The following is a 20,719-nucleotide window of genomic DNA, read 5'->3' as shown; positions in this document are numbered from 1 at the left end:
ATGGCTCGAGAGAACGGAGAGTCCGGGCAAGACTCTTGGAAAAAGCAAGTCGACGATATCAAGACTATATTTGAATTCAAGGAGGTTCTCGGGACGTGAGTAGTCCAACTTTATTTATGTAATATCGTCCACCCGTGCCGTTTGTTTGGACTTCACTCGAATGCCAAAAAATTAATGCTATGTATGAATCTGCGTAGGCCCTCTGAAGTTGATGGTCAATAATAGTGCAGGTTTTTTTTTTTTTATATATAACGCACCAGGAGATCATAGTGTCTGTCAGTGCATGATTTGTACCGAGAAACACAGTTTCTGTCAGTGATTTGTTGGTAAACAAAGGAGCGAGCAGACTGTAAGATACATTTTTACCACAGTCTACCACTGTGTGTGTGTGTGTTCTAAAGAGGTTTATAACACGACAGCAACGTTGTTTAAGAGTCCTCTGGATTTCTCCCTTCGGCCCCCTGGTTATTGACATGGAGATAAGTTTCGGTATAGGATTATATCTATATGCTCTGGTTTTCAGTCTCCTCATTAAACTAAGTAAACGGTTCATTTACGTCTACATTTAATTAGTATTTTAATATGATCCAGTCCTCGTTGAACAATATTCTTCCTGAACCAAGCGCCAAGGGCGATATGTGTCTGTCTTGTTCTGTTTAGGTTATCATGTTAGATATTTATCAGCCGCCTCCCCAACACACGCGCACACACACCTTAAAAGCGGGAGCATCTTCTTTAAGCATAATCCAGTTGCGCATGGTAACTGAGTCCACGTGAACGTTCCTGGATTTGTTCATTTTTGTGGGTTTGCAGTAGTCATTTCACATACTGTTGCATGCAGCCTCTATGATGTTAACTATATGCATAGTGAGTCTGCATCACTGCGGACGACGTGCAACCTTAACGTTGTTTATTGCCACTGGTTGACATCGGACCTGCAGGTGGAACACCACACATACGTAGAGAGCGTGCCTGCACGGTTTGGTTTGTGCATCTGACAAGCACCCTGCATAGGCCTTTTGTGCATCTCACAGCAATACAGAGTGTTTGTGAGAGCCGTGGCGGCGACCTCCCCCACTCCACCCTCTCGCCTCTCGCGAGCTGCGGTAATTTAATCCCTATGTAGCGCCGGGACCGCCGATGAGTCGAGGACAACCGACTCGAAGGAAGGGCCAGATTAGCGCAAGGATTATGACGGGAGGGGAAAAGTCCCCGAATAGACTCCATACTGAGCACGTTGCATAATAAGAGAGATTTCAGTAACTTTTTAAGGAAGAAGAGGAGGGGGAAAAGGAGTAATTGTATAACGCTTGTACAGTATGTTTTGCTATCCTTTGACTCTTTGGTCCGTGGCTCTGTTTAGTCTGGGTTAAGGGATACTGGTGGTTGAACAACGAATAGTTTCTTGGTTTGTTGTTTGATTTGAGGTGCTAGAGGGGTGCGTGTGTGTGTGCACGCGCACACATAAGTACATGTTTGTATGCGCATGCTGCTAATTGCTAATGAATGAGCTATGTGTGTGTGACCACACATGGAAATCTCTGTTCCATCCATTCCACAGCTGATGAGGTGCATCCTAGTCTGGTGCTAGGACACTGCCGTCATAGCAACCTAAGAGAGAGGAGTCATGGCAACTCTGAGTGGCCTTCTCAGTCATAGCACTGAGAGGAACCCGACTGTCCGTATTTTCTCTCTTTCTAAACACGTACACACACACACACACACACACACACACACATACACACAAAGATGCACACTTGTGGGTGCACGCGCACACACACACACACACACACACACACACACACACACACACACTCCCATACACGCACACACTCTGACTCACTATTTCTTCTTTTTCCACATGAATATACTGCTGTTCATTAGCTACCCTGCCCTTATACTCACACATGGTTCACTTTTAATTTTACCATACTTTATTTGGATTCCAGCAGGTTTGTGTATATGTGTCTGTATGTGCGTGTGTGTGTCTGTCTGTCTTAGCCATTTGTGTATGCACGGTGTGACCAACTCATCGCTCCTGGTGGACACTGCAGGAACGTTTCACCCAATTTCACAGTGCTTTCACACTCATCATGAATCATACACTGTTTAAGAGTCAGCCAACCTGGGCCTGAATGACCGGATCACTCCATCTGTCTCCCTGTCTTTGTCTCTCATCAGTCACTGCATTTCACACTCATCCATTTTGGAGAGTATTTCAGGGGCATCCTTGGTCAGAAACACACTCTCCCCCTCTCTGGTGATTTTTAATCTCAGCTGTTCCCAAAATCTAAACACCCCAGCTGCCATTGTTGATATTATCTTTCTCCACAGTAAAGTAAGGTTGGAAATAATGGTTGTGCCTTGTGTTCGTGTGAGAGTAACATTTTTTTTCTATTAGAGCAGCTTTCCTCTCAAACCTGTGTTGTCCCATTTGAGACCTTTAACTAGCTGAACCCTGGGGCCCAAACAGGGACCTGTTGTCCTAATGCTACCCCTAGTGTCACCAGATGACATCTGCCAACCACCCCAACCCTCCCCCCACCTCAATCTCTTCTCTCTCTCTCTCACACTCACACACACACACACACACACACACTCACACACACACAGATTATGCATACATACACATACACACACACAGAGCCTACTCAGCAACATAAATTTTTTATCTGTGTTTCAGGATTAATCAGTCATTTTCCTGTCTTTTCCGATTTGATGTCAAATACATATCCTACAGAGCTTCACATGCTTTCTCTAATCAGGCAGCATAGTGTAAACAGATCGTACAGCAGTGTCTATGTGGTGAAACATGAGCAGTACATGACTGTAGACTCAGGGGGAGAGAAAGGTTTTTAGTTTATTCAGAATACATCAACATGATCAAATCTAGAAGCAGAACAGACTCCTGTCACACCAAAGGATATTTTCCGGAGTTTAAACAAAAACAAAAAAATGGGTATTTTAACAAAGTTCTAAGCCTCATGTAAGATCAAAATCTTTAGATGTAATGTTTTTATATGGTTCCAGTATGAATATTCATTTAGAACTGCTACCAGACTCATCAAGGCATCACAGTTGATTTCCTTGTAGTTAGCAGGTCAGCTGGTTGGAGTAGTCCTGTGCTTTTTTCACCATCAGTCCTGCCTTTGGTCTAGTTGTTTGGATGGCTCATACAGCTCATAATCCCAGACATTATTTCTCACCCTGGGACCCCTTCTTCCCTCTTAACTTACATCAGTCCCACACATGAGGTACTGCTAGTGGTAGTTGGTGATTTGAAAAAAGCACCTGCTAGACAAAGTAACACCTTCAACACCTTCTTTGAGACTTGCATTTGTGAGTGAAGGCACTGAGAGCTCTAAGTTCTCTGAGGTGTTGCATAAGACGCTGGGATTGATTTGCCTATTCAGATCCTACAGCACTTTGATTAGAGCTCACCTCTTTGACATGAGAGGCCGTGCTATGAGTGATCAACGTGGAGAAAACACCCCCACAAGCCAGTAAGAAGGCTAGGGAGATTTCTTTTGTTCTTTTTCGTTTTGGTTATGCCTGTGTAGTTGTTGAAGGTGTTTAGGAAAGGTCTAGGTGTCGCTCTGGAGATCGGTCCATCTTTGCTCAGTTAGCACAGGAGGCAGTTGGCTACGAGGTCAGGTTACAGCTGTGTATTTGTGTTTGTGTTCAGCTGTAGAACTGAGGGCTAAGCTAAATAATTTAATGCACATGCAAGTCCCACAGGCTGGAGCTAGTCACATGGTCATGTAACAGGTGTGTGAGGTGTGAGACAGGCTCTCTCTCTCTCTCTCTCTCTCTCTTCCTGACTCTCCATCTCAGAGGAAGAGAAAATGAGTTGGAAAGACAGGGGAGGAGATTGAGGGTGACATGGGTTTTTGAATGAGGGAAACGGTAGTTGGAGGGTTGCAGGTTTGATTCCAGAAAAAAAAACTTGACTGCTCCGGTTAGGATATTCCCTTGAGCAAGATATTGCACAACAGTGGTGTTCTACTGTTCTGCTTCGTTAATATTTGATCAGTTGTAAATGGTTCTGGATTAGGGTGTCAGCTGAGAGAATAAACAGGAGAGAGTAGAGCAGAAAAGGGGAGGATGGGACAGGAGGAGAGAAAAGACATTTAGGCCAGGCTGCCCTTAATTGCCTGCTCCACTTCCATACTCATGTACTCCTGGTTTTGTCCTCTTTTTCACTCTCTCTCTCTCTCTCTCTCTCTCTCTCTCTCTCTCTCTGTCACACACACTGAATTTCAGTGAAGTTATTTTGCAGTGCATTCCACAGGAGAAAATGTAGCACAGTCAGAAGTGTCATTTGTGTACTGTATGTAAGCAGCCTCAGGCCTGTAATGAAAAGGGCTTTTTTGAACGCTAGATGCAGGGGTGGTTTTACTCTCCTTTATTCTCCATAGTCCTTCAGTTGCATTCTGCATTTGCAGGTATGTGGGTATACGAGTGTTTAGTCGTTTGTATGTGTGGGAAGACGAGTAGAGAGGCGAATGTGTGACAGTATGTGTGTGTATGTGTGTGTGATTATCTCAGTGTGCCTGTGTGTTGTGACTTCTTAAACTGCTGTGCTGATGAGTTTTTGAATTTGCATCCTGACCTGAGTCAGCAGTGTGCTGTGTAATCTTTAGCTGTGAGCAGAGCTCTGGTCAAGCACAGGGGAAGTTTAAGAGGACTTACGCACTCTGAGAAATATGTGATAAAGTTCCCTCGGGACCCATGCCACTGGTGGATTTTCTGAGTGCATTCTCAGTTTTGTAAGTGAGTTTTAGCTCAGAGATCCTATCGTAAGACTCCATTAGTCTCTAATACACAGTGAAGTGCTTGCATGGTGTCTGTGAGAAGGAAAACACACTCACACACACACACACACAGACATTGTAAGCAGTTTTGTACTGGCAGAATGACCTTTTGACTGCCCTTATGGAAAGCCCCTCCCTGAGGCCCACACACAGACATCTGTTGCATGCATGTGTGGGTTTCCTGCCGAGACTGATCACAGGTTGGTTTAAACGCCCAAACATGCGAGTGTGCGCGCACACACACACACACACACACACACACACACACACATGCATACCACACACACAAATAAACCGAGACGAACAATCCAAGATTATTCTGTTTCTTTGCAGTGTGTGTGAAATCAGTATCATTCTTACATGACAGGGTGTGGTATCTGCGATGGGGCTTGTTTAGCTGTGCGGCTTTGTACTGGTTCAATAATAAACGACAAAAGCCAAGACCTGTTCAGTGAAAGAAATCTAGATTATCCTCTTCCCCCTTCTCTCTCTTTCTATTCTCATAACTTGCTGATCCTCAGCTCTGTTACACGTGAGTGAACAGGTCCATTCTCCAGACTTGTTTGTGTGCACACCTTGTTGACCTTATAATAGCAGGCTAAATTAGATTATAGTCTAATCCCGCCTTCTGCTGACAACATAACAGAGTGGAGAAGGCATTTCCACCCAACATACATTCTGTTTTCTCATTACCGTGCACATTCAAACAGTACCATGGAAACACACACCCATGCATACGTTGTGTCTAAGAACAGTTAGCCTGACTTGTCTGTTTTTTTATTCTGGTTGTCACATGTCTCCACCCAGGTTTAAGTATCATTTAGTTCTTCAACTGTTTGCATGGGAACTGAAAATAAGGAATTGAATTTCATGAGAATTTTTTTTTATGTCCCATCTCAAGTTATGACCTGCTCTGTTCATGCATTAGGATCTCTCTGGTACCATTTATAACCACTTTTGCAGGATCAGATCAACTCTATTAATAGATGCATAAATGGAGCTTAGTGAACATCTATGGGGACAGGTATTAGGCTGTGCTTGACCAGCAAGAAGGTTTTAATGAGCACTGAGAAGGAACTACGTAACACTCATAGACATATGCTCTACAAGACTTTGCTGTTGGTCATCTTACATAACAGATTCCAAACAATGTCTTTTAAAAATGTAATAACGGATATTTATTGACATCACCTTTTTGTGTTTGGTCAGAACTTGTCCACTGTCAAACAAAAAAGTCACGAAACACCTACATTTCAAGAAGTGAATAGTGAGTTCATTGGCCTTGCTTGGGTCCTTTTGACTCATGTAATGGTAAACCAGAATCCTAAACTAATTTATGGTAGAGAAAGCCATTGATGTTGTCTTTTGGGCCCCCACTGTAGGGCAAGTTTACCCTTGAACATATGGGACATATGAACCCATGGGACATATGAACCCATCTGACATGTTATTACAATGGAATGGATAATTACCACTGTTCTCTTATGTTTATATTTTGACATTCAGTAAGCCTTTTTCAATGCATGACTGACCGTGCAAAAATGGCTTTACAACCTATAAAGTAATAAGTGGTTTTTTTTTTTTTTTTGGTGGTTGTTTTTTTTTAACCCATCTTATACATTACTGAGCAAAAACTGTGAAATGAAAGCTTCCCTTTTCCCCCCTGTTCTGTACAGTTTCACAGATGGACTAGATGTTCAGAACATACAGTTCTGGCCTACCTGCACCAAACCTTTTTTTTTAGTGCTGTATTTCATAGTAATTTTAGCCAAAACCCCATGTGATTTATATACTTTAAATCAGTAAACAAACAAAATGGGTTTTTTTTCTGTGAGTGAAAGGAATTTTTGAATGAGGGTAGCAAGTGTATTGCACCTTATGTTGTGTTCACAGCTAGTATTGTTTCAGCAAAATTTTAATAACCTGAACTAAAAACCATCTCTGTTTCGTTTGTGTGTATGTGTGTGTGTATATATATATATATATATATGTTTTTACCGCCTAGGTGGTCTAGACCGTTAATGAACACAGTAAGTCAAGGTAGATTTGAGTGTGTCTTAGGTTGTTATGGAAATTGGGTGTTTTGGTATTTTGACAATTGGGTTATGGTGATCCCAGTTGTCATGAAGTGTGAAATTCACTTGGAGTTTGTTAGTGAAAGAAATAAAGTAGCCCACTACTCCAGAGAGCGGACTATAATTCATCTTTAGCACATACATCTACAGCGTGGTCCGTAGTTAAGACTGGGCTGGCTAACACAGACAAGTATATCAAATGCTTGCTGGTAAACTAGGATGTATTTCCAGTTTCCACTGTCTTTCAGTAAATTCAAGTGATCTGTACCCCACTTAAACCAAAATACTTGTACTACATAAAGTGTTTCATCATTTTTGATAGAGCAGTGTGTTTCAGCCTCAGTATTTAGTATCTTATCTCTCTCTCTCTCTCTCTGTCTCTCTCTCACACACACACACACACACACACATTTACACATGCACACACACATTGCTGTAGTAATGGTGTGAGTGTTTGTGTAACATGTTACAAGGGGAAAACTAATTGCAGACAAAGTGAATACCACTCTAGTGTGTGATATGGAGATCGTGATAAACCAACACTTTATGTAGCTGCCCCCTCCTGAGGTTTGTCATCCTGTACTTGTTTAGTGGAGAAGTAGGAGAGTGACATGGTTGACTAGTGTGTTTGTCTGAGGTTTTGTGGCCTGTCAGAGGGACATAAACCTGTCACAGATCATTCTTGAAGGCCACCTTTGTGATTTATGGAGATATGAAGATGATTTCTGTGTGTGTGTTTGTGGGGGGGAAGGGTGTGTGAGTGTGAGACTAACTGACTGTGTGTGTGTTAACCACAATACTTCTATCATACATAGCTCATGTAGGTTAATCAAATTTGTTCTCTCTCTCTCTCTCTCTCTCTCTTCCTCTCCCTCGTCTGTTTGTCTGTCTCTTTCTTAGATCTGTATGTGTTGGTGCAGTTAGTGTGTGTCTCTCAGTGCTGTGGATTTCATTTTCTGTATTCAGTGTGATAACTATCTCTATTCTGTGCCGTCACAGTATGACTGTATGAAAACCTTAAGATGCACTGATTTGACGGCAACATTATCTCATTGTTTCCCATGATAGAAATGCAGCTATAGATAAATTAGCTCAGTGTTGCTAGATACAAGCGTATCCAGACTAATGTCATCTATCTGAAAACATTATATCCCACTCTGGCTGCTAGGAACACACAGTGAGAGATTTTAATGTTGGTGAATTTCATTGTCATGTCATCAACATTATGGATGATAGTTCTATGGCTTTTGATACATTTTTGAAAACTTCAAAGAAATGCTTCATATTTTCTTTATGTATACTTCAAGGGAAAGATACTGCATGTTTGAAAATGATGCACTCGGGAATAGGAAAATCATCACAAAAGTGCTCGCCCTTGGCAAGGAAAACTAAAAAAAGACATTTTGTGTCGGGTTTGTGTACCTGAGGTTATCAGGGGTGACATAACTCTCCACTCCTTCCCTTGTCTCTCTGCGTGTCCTGCGTATCTGTGTTGAGACTGCCATAGAGTGCGCAGCTGTCTGAGTGACTGCAGTCTGGGGAGAGCTTTCTACCTTTAAAGTTCATGATGGCTGGCAAATGGCTTTCTTATGTTTCTCCACTTGTTTTTTTTATGCTCCAAGGGAAATGGGAAGCTTCCAGAGAGTCTGTTTTATAGTTTAGTCAGCTTCGAAACATCTTCCGTAATCTCCAGTCATTTCTGTGAAATTATATGTGAAGGAATCTTTGTTTAAGATCAGATTAGATTAGATTAGATTAGACAGCGCTTTATTATTAGCATGTGAGTACTAACTTTATTTTTTGTTCTCTGAAAAAATCAGTTCTCATTTTTGGCAAGAGGTGTTTATTTAAGTGGATGCAAAACACCAAAACCAGCATTTGGGTCGTGATAAACAGCAATGCAGTACAAACTTTATGATAAATAGGTATGAATGGATGTCTTATTGTGTATTAGTGCTGCAGTGATAATGTGTCATTATGACAGGGTTATGAAGTCTCATGACATGCCACAGTGCATAGTACTCGCCTTAAATGCAGTTTTATCACCTTAAGAGGTAAGGTATTTGGTATTTTGTGTTTTTTATTTGTGTATGTGCATGTTTCTGAATTTTCAAAAGCCTGTACCACAAGCGACCTTGATGTTTATCTCCTCGGAGGCTTATTTATGCATCTTCATTGTTCTATCTCACCTCCGTGGTCGTGTCCCCTCATGCCTGCGTTGGAATAAGCTTGTGTTCTGCTGCATGTGCTGCAGTGTGGGGCATAATACATGGCTTGGAGCACAGCCATCTCCCTGGAGGGCTACACTTTATCACTTGCTCTATCTTCAGTTACCCCCTCTCTCTCTCTCTCTCTCTCTCTCTCTCTCTCTCTCTCTCTCTCGTCTCCCTGTTCACCTGAACCTGTCACTACATGAAGTTACAGAAAAACAGCATATGCTAAGTGAAAACATTCAGGAATTCCAACAAAATGTTTATCTTGAATAGACAGGCTCCAGCCCCCGGTTGGCTAGTGGCTCAGTTTGTTTCTTATCTGTCCATCAGTCCAGGACACACACTTTGAACATGATAAATGCATGAATGGGATTTGTAAATGCGTACACCAGCATAGACAAGCCCATGGTTACTGTAGAACAGGATGGGTGGATCAAATGAAGGACAGGGCATCAACTGTAAATAGAGCGTGCTGACATGTATACACACACCCATACATACTGAAGTGAATAATACTGTCTGGGTGATGTCTTTACAGGTGGTATTACATGTCTGAGAGAAGCAGACAGGGTTGTATTTAGAGGAAGGGGGGAGGAGAGGGGGTGAATGTGAGGAGGAAGGTCCCAAGTTCCAGAAAATTCCGTCCTGAGATGAGCTGATAAACGCTTGCAGGCATTTTGCCCCCCCCCCCCCCCCCCTCCTTTTCCTCCTCTGTCTCTCTGTTCTACATTTTCTGTCACTTTCTGCCTCCCTCACCTTCTGTCACCCCCCCCCCCTCTCTCTTTGCCTTCCTCTCTCTCTCTCTCTCTCTCTCTCTCTCTCTCTGTGTCTCTGTCTCCCTCTCCTCTCCCCTCTTTATTGCAGGAGATCCATGCTCTTTGATAGGTCTCCAGTGGCGGCTCTATCACGTTTACTCTCGTTTAATCCTCCCCAGAATCCTGCTGTGAGCCAGCTAAGAGAGCCCAGAGAACAGAGCACAACACCTTACTCACACTGTCTCTACACAGCAACACAACTCTAACATTATGACGTTGACAGAACATTACACTTCAATCACAGAACAACTTTACCACCAAATCATCTCTGCACAACAGCAGCGTGTTAAGTGCAGCCTCAACATAGTAGTGACATGACAACAAGATAACTATGGCAGTGTCACCTCAGTGTAGTAAGAACACTTACAGCCTATTCCAGTCTGGCTGCTCAGGGTCAGTGAAAGAACGGTAGCAGTGCAGTCCACACAACACGATGGTCCGTTTTTTTCACAGTGGTACATGCCAGTTCGCTGTATTAAGTGGACCTTATGTTATGTAAGGTCTATGTAAGGGTCACTGTGTTTGTTTCAGCTGTCCAAAGAGGGGGACATGTACTATGATGTGTTTGATGGGTATATGTGAGGGACTAGAGCTGTTTATTAAAGAAGACTCAGACAGGATGTGACCACAGCGTAGTTGCCATGGATCTCTCTTCCTGCCCCTTTTCATGTTTGTTACATTTCTCACACCTTCTTTTTGGCAACACCACATGCTGTAGACTGAATGTTACAAACATGACTTGTTTTAATCCAGTTAGAGAGAGAGAGAGAGAGAGAGAGAGAGAGAATCAAAGTCCTGCTGGCAAAGTCCATGTTCTCACTCATTCTCTCTCTCATTCCAAATGTACACTATATTATTAGCTTGACTGGGGCTAATACCATTGTGATACTGCTGTTGATGATAAAATAAACAGTAAGCATGTTTCTCAACATAATTATTCTGCAGTATAACAGCCACTTCAAAGTACTTGTGTGTATTGTCCTCAGGATTTAATTGAATAGAGCATCTCTGGGTTGAGATGGTGCAGCCTGCTGACATTATGCACAATGAAATGTTCACAGCATCTACCATAAACAGTGCCTTTCAGTCTATAGCAACCCAGTCAATATACCATCCCCACTGCCATCCAATCTATAGCAACCCAGTCAATATACCATCCCCACTGCCATCCAATCTATAGCAACCCAGTCAATATACCATCCCCACTGCCATCCAATCTATAGCAACCCAGTCAATATACAAAACCCACTGCCTTTCAGTCTACAGCAACCCAGTCAATATACAATACCCACTGCCATGCAGTCTATAGCAACCCAGTCAATATACCATCCCCACTGCCTTTCAGTCTACAGCAACCCAGTCAATATACAATACCCACTGCCATCCAGTCTACAGCAACCCAGTCAATATACAATACCCACTGCCATCCAATCTATAGCAACCCAGTCAATGTGATGTTATCAGTTTGGATTATCATCCATGTGGAAAATTTCTCATGCCACATACAATCCACCAAACATAGTATTAAGTGGATGGGCCTTATACAGGGCTCCAGACTGCGAACATTTTTTGAGAGTGTGCGAGTTAAAATTTCTCAAGGTTGCATTTGTGCGAGTGCACGATGATCATTAGGCTGTTTTGGTGCCCCTCGGCACGGGTACTGCGTTAGCCATCGTGGTTGAAAGTAGTCCTTTTTCTTCTTCACTGGCTCAGTCAGTCTCTCCCTGCCTGCACTTTCATCATCAATGCGTGTGTACACGAGACAGTCCATTTAGCTGTTACTGTGTTCCAAAGATGAAGCGGTCTGTAGCTGATTATTTTAAAAAATCAAAACGAGGAGAGAGAGGAGGAAGCTGGTGGAGAGGGAGAGCCAACGCCCAAAGCAATTAAATACAATATATAATAAAAAGCAAAACTGTAGAGTAGGCCTACATGTAAAAACATACATGCTGTTGTTATGCTTTTCTTTTATTTGATAACATTTTCAATATGTTTTCTTTTTATATAATAGAAGATGACCTATTTTGTCAGCCACTGCTTGTGGCAGAGAAACTTAGTGCTCAGATTAAAATATTTTGCAAATATCAAGTCTCGAGTCACTGTCAATCTTTACATCAATGCAAAACTACGGTATGCAAATTAAGACAACTATTCATCAGCAGGCAAGATCATTGATTAATAACACGCTGTACCAAAAAAAAAAAAAAAAGGAGGTGTGAGCAAATCACGTTAGTGTTAGTCGGGAGCCCTGTAATAAACCGGCTGTTATAAGCATCAAAGCAATGAATGTATAATAACCCAGTGTTTCTAAACTCTCCCCCTGTCCTGTCTGTTTCTGCTCTGTCCCTGCCCTAACAGACTGGATAGTTCTGCATGGAGTCAGTTGTGCTAGTGCAGTACTGAAAAAGACGGGCAGGTGTGGAGGCCCTGAGGGCTGTGCTAAGTGGTAGGATTCAGAGAGATAGTTAATGATTAATATTGGGATGTTGAGCTTTCCTGTTCAGGGAAACACACCTCACTGCCTGAGGTAAACAGAACAATTATTAGTCAATATTCCATAGAACAGAGAGTAATTCTCTCTGAAGTAAGACAAGACAGTGCTGTTTGTTGTTTCAGAAAGGAAGTTTTTGGTACTACATGGCTGATGATATGCTTTAAAGAATGAAGTAGGGTGAACATAGACATCGGAACAGTATTGCAAGGAAAAGAATACCTTGTGTGTGTGTGTGTGTGCGTGCATGTGTGTGTGTGTGTGAGTGCGCACATGAGTGCGTGTTTGTGTGTGTCTGTTTGTGCGTCTGCGTGTGCGTGAGTGCGTGTTTGTGTGTGTCCTGCTGTGACCCCTACACTTCTGTAGTGAACCTCCTCGTCCATGAGGCTGTGGAATTGAGAGAAATCAGATTACACTGCAGAGCTGACTGCAGTCCCCAGGCACCTCACACAGCTAACTGTTCAGATGGGCGGGGCTGCGTGGCCGAGAGGCGGCATCACTATTTGTCTACTTGTCACCCAATGAGCAAAGCCCTCCCTTCTCTCCCTGATTTATAGGAGACCTACTTTGAATGTTCCAATGTTCCATTACAGGTTTTTTCCTTTTATGACTCTTGGGCGAGTGTGTGTGTGTGTGTGTGTGTGTGTGTGTGTGTGCGTGTGTGTGTGTGTGTAGTCATGCTGGCCCAGTTGTGGGTAGGCAGGCAGATACAGTGAGGTATTGTCCTTGAATTGTGTTGGACTCAGCAACACTGCAAAGAGCAGAAGGTCAGGGATGCAGATGCAGGCCACTCCTCTCTCTGATGTGTGTGTGTGTGTGTGTGTGTGTGTTTGTCACATCTCACAGGCTGATTCATCCTCACAGTATCCCAGCAGGCTAACAGTGTGATCTCCCTGAGCTGTAGATCAGTCTCTCTCTCTCTCTCTCTCTCTCACACACACACACCACTTATTTTCAGAATCTCATCAATCAAACTCATGCATTGAATAGGCTACTACTCCTAGCTCTGTCCTTGAGCAGTGTAACAATTCTCACATTCTGAAATGTTCCGCAAGGTTCTGCAATAAGCAGAGAGGGTTTCCACAGTCTCATGTCTGATAGTTAGAGTCATGGAGGGGAGTATGAGTGTAGGAGGGTTTGGGACGTGTCTCTTCACTCAGCCAGCAAACACTGAGCTCTGAGACTCTCAACTCGGAGTTTCTGTTTCATTTCTATTATTGTGGCTAATCAGATGAAGCTTTTGTCACTCTGCCAGGCCTCTGAAATAAAGAGATGTCCAAGTTGAGATACGCATCAGTTGACAAGCGTGCATGCGCGCGCACACGCACACGCACATACACAAGCACACAGAGAGCAAATTTCCAAGATGATAAAGTGATAAGAAGGGGTGTAACCTTTGTATCAGTCAGTTGTTTGGTTGATGTAAGATCTACTTATAGTAGAACTCCCCATCTTTGGAGAGAGAGAGAGAGAGAGAGAGAGAGAGAGAGAGAGAGATGCTTTCTCTGTTCTGCTGTCTGCTACTGTAAACCCCCTCCTCCAGTTTAATCATCTCCATAATTGCAGTATTTGCATAATTGCCGGCAGTTGTTGTGTTAGAGTAGTTGTTGTGTGGGTTTAATTGAAAGCCTGTTGTTGTAGTTTGCAGAACAGACTGTTCGTGTGGTGGCGTCCCTTTGATGAAATGTCTCTCTGGTGACATTGCCTCTGCAAAGCACTCAAGTGTGTCAGCAGGCCAATCAGGGGAAGCCTCTGTGTGAGTTTGTGTGTGTGTGTGTGCGTGCGTGCATATGTCCGTGTGTGTGTGTGTGTGTGTGTGTATGCATGTGTGCATTCGTATGTGTGTGTGTGTGTGTGTGAATGTGTGTGTATGCATGCGCGCGCGTGTGTACATTGTCTAATCAGAGTTCTGTGGATGGTGGTGTTTGTTTTGAATGAGGGATTGTGCGTTTGTGATTAGTAACATGGGATGGGGTTGGATGTGGAATTGCGTTTGTGTGTGAAGTGGTTTTCGTAGGCAGGCTGTGTGCTCAGTACAGCCCAGGATTTGATCTTGATTTTAAAAGCTCTGTTATTAGGAGACTGAATATAGTGCCATTAGGGTTTAAAACCAATTGACTGGTCAGTCTCTCTCATGTTTAACATTGCTTTGTGAATCCAGATTACCATGTACGATCTATAAAAGGTTGTGGGATAGAGATGGTAATGCTCTGTTAATCCATTAATTGGAGGTAGTCCCTGTGGAATTGCCTTTTCCGTTTAAACGAGGTCTCTCATTCTTAACAGAGATGTGAGAAATATTATTCAAATGAGACTCTAAACCACCGATAAGAATAAATAAGACGACCACCTGTAATCTCACTCATTCACTATTGCCGTGTGTTCCCGCTAACAATGGTTTCTAAGACTTTGTGCGCGCGTGTGTGTGTGTGTCTGTATCTGTGTCTGTGTGTCTGTGTTAATGGTCTCTAATGACAGACACCATAAACACATTTTTCCAAAGATACAGGATGCAGAGGTGTGAAGCATCTGAGAGAAAGAGAGAGAGAGAATACAAAGAGAGAGGAAAAAGACTGAGAATACACGTGTGTGTGTGTGTGTGTGTGTGTGTGTGTGTGTGTGTGTGTGTGGGCATGGGCTTTTATAAGTCTGAGTGTAGCACTGGTGACTCTGTGGCCTAACTGTTTGCTGTGATAAGATAATATGAGTTGCCATGGAGCTTCAAACTCAGTGTTCTCCCCAGTGTGCCTCTCCCCTCATCTCTTCATCTCTGTTCCTCTTAGGTTTTTCTCTCTTTCTCTCTCACAGGCATTCTCTCCTTTTTGCTTAGCTGCTCCCTCCTGTCTCTTGCTGTTTGCAGGTGCAGAAGTGAGACGTGAGCAAGCTTCCTGTGGTTGATTAGACAGTTTCATTCCTCTAGAGACAGAATACACCCACAGTCACTCACGTTCACATTCAGACTGAAGGCACTTCAAACCGTCACACTGACTGCTGTCATCTGACAATGGGAAGTAATATCAACTGAATCTTAAATGAGTGTGCCCCGTGTCCCCTTTTGACATCTGACTTCTATGTAAGCTATCAGGTTGTAAAGAACATTGAAATGGAAGGTTTTTTTCTTTGTTCTTCCATCTTCTTATTGAAAGTTGTACACTGGACATCACTAACCTATAGCATGTCAAAAGCACTGTGAATGACATCAGTCTACATTAAAACCACTAAGCTTTGCAAAAAATAATGAGGTGAAAAACTTCTGTGCCAGTCAGTGACACAGAATGGTTAATATCTTTTGTTTCTCTTAATCCCTGTGGTTTTTCAGATATGTCCCGGTTCCCAGTTCAGAACTACGAGTTGAGTGCTGCCTTTTTCACATCAAATCTTGGCAAAACCCAGATGAACAATTGATCTGGACATTTTTAATGGGAAAAGAAAGGTTGACTTTATCATGCTAAGGCAAGTGAAAGTGCAGTGGAGATAAAGAAACTAGAGAGAGATGTTCCCAGATTATGGCAGCATATGCATGTGCTCTTCTTTTGAGTCATGTGTTGCTTTTTCAATAGAGAATAAAGGTCAAGTCAAAATGCTGTCAGACACCCTTATCACACACACACATTCTTCTCTGTTCTCAGCTACGGCAGAAGGACTGCAGCAAATGTTTATAAAGTGATTTCTCACACACACACACGTGTGTAAAAAACATGTGTGTGTGCAGCTATGTGTTTGTGTGTATAGACACATGCATGTGTCCTTCTGGGTGTGTGTTTGTGTGCGTATATGTATGTGTGTGTGTCTGTGTGTATGTGTGCTTGTGTGTGTGTGTGTTTTGTCTGTATGTCTCATTGACATTCCTATGTCAATGAAATTGTGTTATAGCTCACATTTAGACGCAGCAGCCTCTACATGGCCTCTCCGTCTCGTTTTCTCCTGCTGTCTCTCTGTATGTGTGTGTGTGTGTGTGTGTGTGTGTGTGTGTATGCACCTGTGTGTATATGTGTGTGTGTGTGATAGAGAGAGAAAGAGAGAGATTTTCCTCATGTCTCCTGGGACACTAGTTGTGGACTGCTGAGTCACTCTGAGGGTGATGCTGTGCCTTGCTGTAGTGTTAGCGTGTCCCCCTTTGATAGAAAGTCAGCGTAAAATGCCTCATGCTGGCCATTCATTCTGACTGGCAGATCTCACATGTCACTCACACATGAGCTGACAGGATTGATCATTAAACACATTGCTCCATTCAGGGCCAATGACACAGTGTCTCATCTCTATTTGTTCATTTTACATGACTAAGTCTTACAGAGAGAGCCTTTAGGAACATCACTGTTTAAGAATGATGATCTTACAGGGTTTATTATGGGATTTTTTTTTTGTGAGAGGGTTGGAGGGGTTTGAGGGTGTGTGCAGTCAACCTCAAAGCTTTTCAAAAATTTCCATGGTAAATATTTAAATTAGAGGATATTGATTTATAATACTGATTCTAACTGGTAATGTTTCAGGGTGTGTGTGTGTGTGCTGATTATGGCACAGGTTGGCCTTTGGTTAATTTATCCTTTCTGAAGGAAGACAGACTGATATGTACATTGTTATACTGTGTTTGTGTTTGGGTCTGTGAGTGATGTGTATTGAAGTTTCTAACTGTGTGGCTGTCTATATTCAGTTTCCTTTTCTTTTTGCTCCAATGCACACCCATTATTCCACTGGATTTAACTTAATGTCTGACCAGCACCCGTGTTCTGTGTGTGTGTGTGTGTGTGTGGAGTGTGTGTGGAGTGTGTGAGTGAGTATTTGCACATGTAATTATTTAATCCTGTTTCATTTTGTTTTTGTTCAGTGTTCTGGAAGTGTTCCCAGTTTGACAGTTGGAGTTCATACCAGTCTGAGTAAGAGAGAGAGTGAGAGAGCGTCTGAATGGTTTTGGTTGGAATGAAGAAATTGCAAAGGGATGAAGGATGAGAGAGGATAATGAGACCTTGTAATTACTCATGCTCCTTAGGGCTCATCCTGAATATTATCTCAGAGAGTAGGAAAGGAGGAAACTGTGTGTGTGTGTGTGTGTGTTTGCCATTACTGCTTCTGTCTGTCGAAAGTGTATAAGATGTTGTGGCCCACTTTTGCCTTTGCCTCTTGCATGTGCACCAATGACTTCTTTTTCTATTGTCAAAGGCTCAATGGTAGTTTTCAGCCTGTGAGCAGGTTTACAGACATGCTTCCTGTGAAGGTGACTGTCCAACATCTAAAGACTCATTATGTCTCCACCAATGATTGTCACATCCATCTCTAATCCCTGAGTCCATTTCCACAGAACACACAGTGCCAGGAAAAAACACTCACAGTGTGTGTTATGGATGATACTTACTATGATTTGTGTGTCCTTGCAGTGAACAACCAAGTCAATGACTGTTTTGATAGTTGAATAATCTATTGATTATATTGAATCAAATAATGGACTATTCGGATTATGAATCGCATAATTATTCAAATGCTCTTATTTATCTATTGGCTTTTAAATTTAGCTCGAGGTTGTTTTAGACATATGCTAACAAACAATAAAACCAATAAAGGTGAGAACTTCATTCAAGAATATGTCTTTTAATGAATGATTACCAGGACTAATTCGGTTAGGGCAGTTCCTTGCTGGAGAGTACAGGTCTGCTTCCTTTGAAGAAAGCCATCCATGGTAGCATTACGAGATCCAACAAACCCATAACTCATTAGAATCAATTCGAAAGCAACCCACATTGGGCACGCACTCATAGACACAAGTTGTAGAAATGCGATTTAGGAGGTATCAAAAACTCCTGTGTTCTCTAAATTTGTGCACTCGGCAGCAACGCTATCTCCAGCCGTAAATGTCGCCATGACAAAGATGCAATGGTTAAGCAGAAAATTTCTAAATTGCAGACGGGCTCTGGGTTAAAATTGTAAAATTAGGGCACATTTGGAATGTGAACGGGATCGCTGTGAATAATGGGTTATTATCTGCTACACTGTATGTTCAACGTCATCATTAATTTATTGATCAAAAGACAATGTATTTCAAAATGCAAAAAAAAAAGTTACAGCTCATAACATGAAGTAACATGGCTTTTAACATTAACATTAGCTATGCTAGCTAGCTAACTAACTTGACGAGATGAGTCTTCATCATCCAGAGGGCCGATGTGCCACCTCTTCAGATGCTCGAGCATAACGGATGTGCTCCCATGCCAGGCAAGGTCAGGTTTGCAAATGTTGCAGTTCACAACCTTCTTGGCAGAGTTAAGAGTGGAAAGCTGCCACACTTTTGAGGTCTTTGGTCGTGAAGGTGTTGCCATCTCTATGGTTCACTCCAGTCCTGAGGGCCCCCTGTCCTGCACATCTCTTTTTTTTTTTTTTAACTCTTCATTATCACAGTTAATTGAGCTAATCAAGGGCTTGATGTAACTTAGGCTACATGTCTGAGCATTCCCAGTCAGCACGAAAAACACATGCGATGACCTCAACAACTAATCGACAGTTAAATTTGTTGGCATCTAACTTGGTCATCAGTTTTATTCGACTGTTCGTCGATTATTCGTTGCACCCGTAGTACACACACACACACACACATACACATATAAGACATAGTGAACTGAAGGTAAGTGCCATATATTCTGTGCTTTGTGTGTGCATGTGTGAGAGAGAGAGAGAACAATGAGGCCAGTCTGCTGATGAACGCCTGTGGCGAAACAGAGTATTATTTCAGATAGATAGATCTGTAAGGAGTCTCTCACAGTTACTGTGGCACGTTACCATAGCAACATTATATAGTTGCTATGATCTGATCGGGGAAACACCAGGGAAGATGTTCTACCTCCTACGCACGCGCACACACACACACACACACACACACACACATACACACACAATAAGTCAGTATAATCAATTTCTTTCCCATCACAATCAATACTTTCTTATCCCTAAGAAAATTAGCAATCTGTTTATGGTGTCAGCATTTCCACTGTGTGTATGTGTGTGTGTGTGTGTGTGTGTGATAAGATGTGATCTGGAGTGAGGCCAGGGAGAAGGAGCTGACCCTTGTAATCCACCTCAATTTAAATAATGCTAAAATGTGTCTTTCTCTTTCTCTTTTACTTTTAAATTCGAAGGACTGAGTCTAACTTTGCCAATTAATCATATCAACCAAAAAGAGAACTTGATAGCATATGATTTATTTTTAATAACAGTCAACTCCAACATTTATAAAACCAAAAAAGTGAACAGAAAATGAACAAAATTCCATACTCAGCCACATGTGAAAGCTACATTTGTTTTTCTAGTGCATTTGTTTTCTTTCTTGAGAGCAAAACTGGTCAAAAGTAATACCTACATATTTTATTTAAATAGAGGCGAGCAAAGCTACAGTAAAATTGTATTAATTAAGTTCAATATGGCTGTCCTGAGGAAACTGTGCTTTGGTTGTAGGATAAAAAAACTACGCAACAACACCTAACATGGAAATCCTCATCACCACAGACAAAGGTGAGGAACCGACACGTCAGGGTAGCCTTCTAGTTCTTGACCTTCATAAATCAATGTAATGGGCTCAAACATCAGCAATCACCAGAAGAGTCATTTACGTGCCAAAAAGAAGGTGAAAGTGCCTCTCCTTCTCACACACAGTGAGGGAGGCAAAAAAAGGATCCACACATCAAGACCGACACAGAGTTCAGTTGCGTTTTGGGGGGCACTGAATCAACAACTGGCAGCTACGTCAGTGTTAACTGTCTGTTTGGACAGATTACCAGAGGAAAGCTATTACTGAGATCACTGAATCAGTGGAAATACCTGAAGTTTGCCAGGTAGCAAAGGAACTTCACTTAGAGCAGGGTGCTGTGGACAGAGAATTTTTGGCTTTATGCACCACTGGGATATTTTCCATCAGACGTGAGATGCCTACGAAGAGAGGTTGCTTTAATCTGCAGCAAAATGTGGTGATGCATTGTTGTTAGGTTCATTTTGCTGTCACTTGCTCTTGGTCCCTTGTGAAGATCAGTTTGGGCCAAAAACTTGGTTTGCATGTTCAAGAGCCAGTGAGTTTGTCACAGGTGGTCCATGGTGATCCCGGACATAACAGTGACTCCACACACACTTCAGAATACTGGCTCACAACAGCAATCTCAGTCTTTGGGATTTCAACCCACCCAAGACTGGTTATACTATGTGTGTGTGTGTGTGTAGTGGAGCACTAGACAAGTCAGTCATGTTCTAAACACAGCATAGAGCAGCTCTGACTTTGGTAATGTGTCACAGCATTTCTGTGGTAGCACTGCTACTTAAACCAGAGTGTGATCAACAA

At 42.4% G+C, this 20,719-nt stretch overlaps 1 protein-coding gene across 1 annotated transcript in view; it reads left to right on the top strand.

Moving 5' to 3' along the window:
• Window positions 1-20,719, top strand: part of camk1da (calcium/calmodulin-dependent protein kinase 1Da) — a 50,023-nt gene continuing 29,304 nt past the window's right edge. Inside the window, exon 1 of the mRNA XM_030776835.1 lies at window positions 1-95. Coding sequence (XP_030632695.1) covers window positions 1-95 — 95 coding nt within the window. The remainder of the gene's footprint in view (window positions 96-20,719) is intronic.

Source organism: Chanos chanos, chromosome 1 (genome assembly GCF_902362185.1).
Source record: "Chanos chanos chromosome 1, fChaCha1.1, whole genome shotgun sequence".
NCBI classification, from domain to species: domain Eukaryota; kingdom Metazoa; phylum Chordata; class Actinopteri; order Gonorynchiformes; family Chanidae; genus Chanos; species Chanos chanos.
This window is presented reverse-complemented; position numbering and strand designations above follow the sequence as displayed.